The following is a 5,163-nucleotide window of genomic DNA, read 5'->3' on the forward strand; positions in this document are numbered from 1 at the left end:
GGGGCTTCTGGCATGTGTAGGTTTCTGGCAGATGTACTATTCCACACCACATTTAAGTCTCATCTTTCTGTCCTCTGTCATTTCTCTCCTTTCTGGCAGTAACACCAAAGGATGCCTTTACAAACCACGATTTAAATAACATCTATTTGCCCAAATCCATGAACTAAAGAAACATCGATTACACAAAAACTGAATTGAAGCACATTCAACCAACCACATATTGACAATAAACACGAGATTAAATAATGATTTGAGACAAAAAACGGAATTACAACAATTAGGTCATTACATTACACACCGATGATGGCTTCCATTCCAATTCCAACAAAATTTCACCAAATTAGTTGGGAAATCGCCGCTACCTACTTCTCTACCTCCATCACATGAAAGAAGTTACATCTTCGTCGTTCTTCCCCAATGAGATCTGTTGCAAAAAGCATTGTACTCCTCGACTAAGTAACTTCCGAGCTCTTGAAGCTCCTTGTTTGACTTCACATCAGTTACCTTCATCCTCCCTCCCAGAGCTTTATTTGCTACAAAACTCGAAACTAAAATTACGACTAAGAATGGAAAGATTCGTTATCGTGATGTAGAAATTGAAACTTGATTTTTGTATTGAGTGAAAATGGATGTATGTTGGAGGGTGTTTAATCACGGTGGTAATGACTTGATTTTGACTCTTTAAATTAGGGGTTGGTGGGTGGGATCCAATACCATTTATTATAACAAAATATCATTTAAAAGAATGAAAAATAAAAAAGGAAAGTGAAATTAAATTCCATGTAGACTTGGTCACTAGGTAATCGGTTCAAATCAACAAATATTGTGTAATTAACAGGTAAAAAAGGAGTATAGTGGTCTAATGATGAATGTGCAAAAAAAAAAAACTTTAGTAACCAAATTAGAAAAAAATCGTTAACTTTATGATGCTACAATGACATTTCCCCTTTCTTTCTCTCCCTTGATGTTGTCTAATGGTGCATCCACAATTAGCCACGTTGCGTGGCCCTTAGGGCAGTTTTTCCGTATGGAGCACCACGTGGAGGGAGGCCACCTCAGCCTCCTTCACGATGTTTATCACTCATACCTACCAACCTAACTATTGTAGCTTAGTGTTGTAATATATAGGTTTCAATTTAAAACAATAAAAAAACCTAGAAATACTTTTTTTAGTAGTATGTTTAGTTTAGAATAAATTTTAACAAAAAAATTTGATTTTTATTTAACAAATTATGTAAAAGAGTTGAAATATGAAAATATATAAAACAAAAACTTAATACACAAATGCATTAAACGAAATCATTTTTAGAATAATGACATGTAGTTTTCTATACATATTTTGAACATAATTTGGCCGGTTTTGAATATTCTTATTTTTTAAAAAGACATTAAAGTTGTTTTTGTTTGTATTACACTCTTTCACGAGTTTAAAGATAAATATAAAGCATAGAGTTGCTTTAATGCTTAATCGTTAAGTCGTTATATAATTTGTTTGAATTTGTAAATCGTTGGGAAGAATAAGGGTTATTTCCATAAAAGACCTTATATTTTGATTTTTTTTCTTCTTAGACTTAGAATTTTTTTTTTTCCGAAAAAGACTCAACTTTTACCTATTACTTGTTATTTCAGACCTTAGCAGGTCACCAACAGGTAAATAAGGTATTTTTGTTTCTTAAAAGACCCTATATATATATATATATATATATATATATATATATATATATATATATATATATATATATATATATATATATATATTTTTTTTTCATTTTAGACCTAAAGTGTTTTTTTTTTCCAAAATAAACTCAACTTTAAAATTGGTTGTAATTTTCGAGACCAAATATATAAGGTACTTCTTGACTACATCGAAACAGAAAATATACATATATACATTAAAAAATGTTATTTGATCTATTATCTTTTGAGCGAATATAACCTAGAAGAATTGCAAAATTTTATTTTTGTCTAAAAAATATAATTAAACTTTATCTTGGATATATATTATATCATTAAATTTGATATATTGTTTAATAAAAAATATTATTATTACCGCTAATAAAAAGTTCGATGTTAATTTGATATTTTGTGGTAAATGGATAATACATGGCTAGGAAGAATCTTTTAGCATAATAACAACTTTTTTTTTATTTGTAGAATAAAACATACCATGTAATTTAACAAACTGTATACAAAATAAATTTTTTTAGTTTGTCTATTATATTTATTTCGTGAGTTTGGATATATTTCCTTCTCTCACTTTTCAATATTATTTTTTTGGTCTAATTTTTTAATCAAGTTTTTTAGAACGGTTAACAAACGCACTGATTATCATACTCCAAAACCAAAGTCATCGAATATTTTGTAGCATTAGCCTATTATTGAATAATATGTTATAACTATATCAAATACATACATAAAAATATTAATCCTAAACATTTGTGATAGTTTTGTTTAGATATATCAGATTCAAGTTTAAGACATTTTTAAAAAATGTTAACAACACATATAAACACATAAAACCATATTATGGTAATGAAACCATTTGAGCATAAGTTGAAAATCCAAATAACAAAAATGATACCTCACACTTAAATATCCAAATACGATTGTTGACATTATTATTAATGGTTGGAATGTGGTAAATTAGCAAAAATGACAAAACTATGAAATTTTTGTAGAAAAAAAGAAATTTGAATAGTTGGCCTATTACATCATTTTATTAATCTATCTTATGTATGCATGGTGTTTAGATCAATACATGGTGTTTGTTTATCACGGTTATTGATTCTTAAGTATAATCATAATAATCACCAAAATAAAATTTAGGATTTCATTTTAATTTAAAAAAGCTTGAAGGTGTTTGGTACTCAATTGAATTTATGATCTTAAAATTATATAAAATCGTTTTTGTGTTGTTAGGAAATTTGACTTCACATGTCTATGTATTTAACTCATAGCTTTTGGTAATTGTTTTATGTAACTGAAATTGAAAAACTAATCAAACCAATAATATATAAAAAAAAAGGTTTTGGAGCTAGAAACTCTAAATTTTCCCAAATATAGATAAAACATTTTGTTATTATTTATATTATACTCGTGAAAAAATAAGATTATACTACACAATTTCCTTGTATGTGTAATGCTTTTAAAAAATGTTTTATGCGTAAATCAATATAATACCAAAAGATGCAAGAGATGTTAAATCGTTGTCTATTATTTAAATTAAAAGAATATAATTAAGTTTTTTATGACTTGACTAAATTAAGCTACATGAACTTGGTGTAGTAAAGAAATAGCTTTTACAACTACTTTTTTTTATAAATATATGTGGACAAAGAATTTTTCAATCATAAATAAATATAGGCATAATAATTACATTGCTTAAATCATGTCTATTTTTAAACTAAAATGATATAATCACGTTTTTTATACAACTAGTCTTGAAATAAAAAACGTTTTAGGTCTAAACTGAAAAAAAATACAAAATATAGGGTTTTTTATGAAATAAAGACACTTAGGTAAAATAACAAGTAAAAATAAAAAATTGGGTTTTTTTGAAAAAGAAATTTTTTTTAGGTCTAATAAGAAAAAAAGATAAAATATAGAGTCTTTGAAGAAAATAAACAAAGAATAAAATAGAAAGCTAATGGAAAATGTCTCTTTCTTGGAAACGCAACCGGCATCGGCAATATTTTTCTGTCACGACCGCCATACATTTGCCGCAGTTGACTTTTCTCAGACGTGACATTTGACAGTGGTTAATACGTCTGTTTACAAAAGTCAAAGGTCAGATTAGGGTTTTCTTTGTTTTTTATTCTGATAAATAAAATGTTCAACAATGGTGTTGCGGCCATGACAGTCAGAATAGTTGACCTTCCCTTTCGAACCAACTATTTATATCATTGCCTTATTACAACAACCCATTCCAATTTCCGATACCCTCTTCAACCTTACATCAACTGATTGAAAACATCTCTTTCTTTCTTGTTGCGTGATAAAAGTTTGTAACTTCATTGGCAACATGAGCCCTAGAAGGTTTCTTGAAGGTGATCACAAACAACAGGTGAAAAGTGGAGTGGCGATCAATGGTCCACGACCGACGCCATTAAAGCTCAAACAAGAATCACACACCATTCAAAAACAACAGCAGCAGATCAGAAAGCCGGTCATAATCTACACTTATTCTCCTGAAGTTATCCATACCAAACCTCATGATTTCATGGCTCTTGTTCAGAAGCTCACGGGTCATTCTGGCTCTAAAGATCAAGAAAGAAGATCGAAAACCGTAAAGAAAGATGGATATGATCGAAAGGATAATGAAATTTCCAATGATTTTGGTGTCACACATGAGAAAAGTACGATTATGAAAGCCAAGAGTCCGATGTTTAATGCTCCTTTGAATCCTTACATGGCTGATATCCCCCTTTTTACACCAAATTCAAGTGATTACTTCTGCTCGCCTCGACCTTTATTTCGGTTCACTGATATGGTATCGTCGTCTCCAAATATTAGTACTTCATTATCGCCTAGTTCCCTAGTCGAGCTCATGAAAATACTTCCTGAATATTGACTGAAGCATTCAACCTCTTACTGATTTTTATTTATTAACATCCGAACATAATATTATATACATATATATGTCCATAATTAAACGCTGTTCTTTGTTGTTCATTGTTTTAGACTTCATGAGTTCTTGTTCTTTTAAAGACATCATGATTTCGAAAATAGTTGTTTGTGATTAGGGTTTGATCCACAGGTAGATCTGTCAGATGACAATATGTTTAATTTGTTCTTTGGTTTGTGAGGGATTCTTGATGTAATCATATATAATTAGATCAAAGTCGAATAAAATTGATATGGCGTAAATTGGCCGTCTTCAAAGTATTTGTTTGTTTATCCTATGAACTTATAGTACCTTTCTTATCAATTAAGTTAACAAAGTATTTAATGCTTTGATAAACCAAGTGTTAAATTCAAACGTTAACTTGTTAACAAAGTTACACAAAGTTGTTGCAAAAAGTTGAACTTCTTTGGTGTCTATAAAAAAGCAACACTTTTCTGTAAATTTTTTGATTGTTTTGTGATTTGTAGACTATATTTGTAAATTAAAAAAAAAAAACATTTCTAAGAATTATATAATTGTAAAAAAAATCATTAAATTAT

At 28.8% G+C, this 5,163-nt stretch overlaps 1 protein-coding gene across 1 annotated transcript; it reads left to right on the forward strand.

Annotated features, from left to right (window-relative positions):
• Positions 1-3,911: 3,911 nt before the first annotated feature.
• LOC111911207 (VQ motif-containing protein 8, chloroplastic) lies at positions 3,912-4,898 on the forward strand. The gene has a single exon (XM_023906993.3). The coding sequence runs from the start codon at positions 4,022-4,024 to the stop codon at positions 4,568-4,570; it is 549 nt and encodes a 182-aa protein (XP_023762761.1). The 5' UTR covers positions 3,912-4,021; the 3' UTR covers positions 4,571-4,898.
• Positions 4,899-5,163: the final 265 nt, after the last annotated feature.

The sequence above is a fragment of the Lactuca sativa genome, chromosome 8, assembly GCF_002870075.4.
Source record: "Lactuca sativa cultivar Salinas chromosome 8, Lsat_Salinas_v11, whole genome shotgun sequence".
In the NCBI taxonomy this organism is placed as follows: domain Eukaryota; kingdom Viridiplantae; phylum Streptophyta; class Magnoliopsida; order Asterales; family Asteraceae; genus Lactuca; species Lactuca sativa.

Coding starts and splice junctions, on each gene's coding strand:
- LOC111911207 (XM_023906993.3), top strand. CDS start 4,022: ATGAGCCCTAGAAGGTTTCTTGAAGGTGATCACAAACAACAGGTGAAA.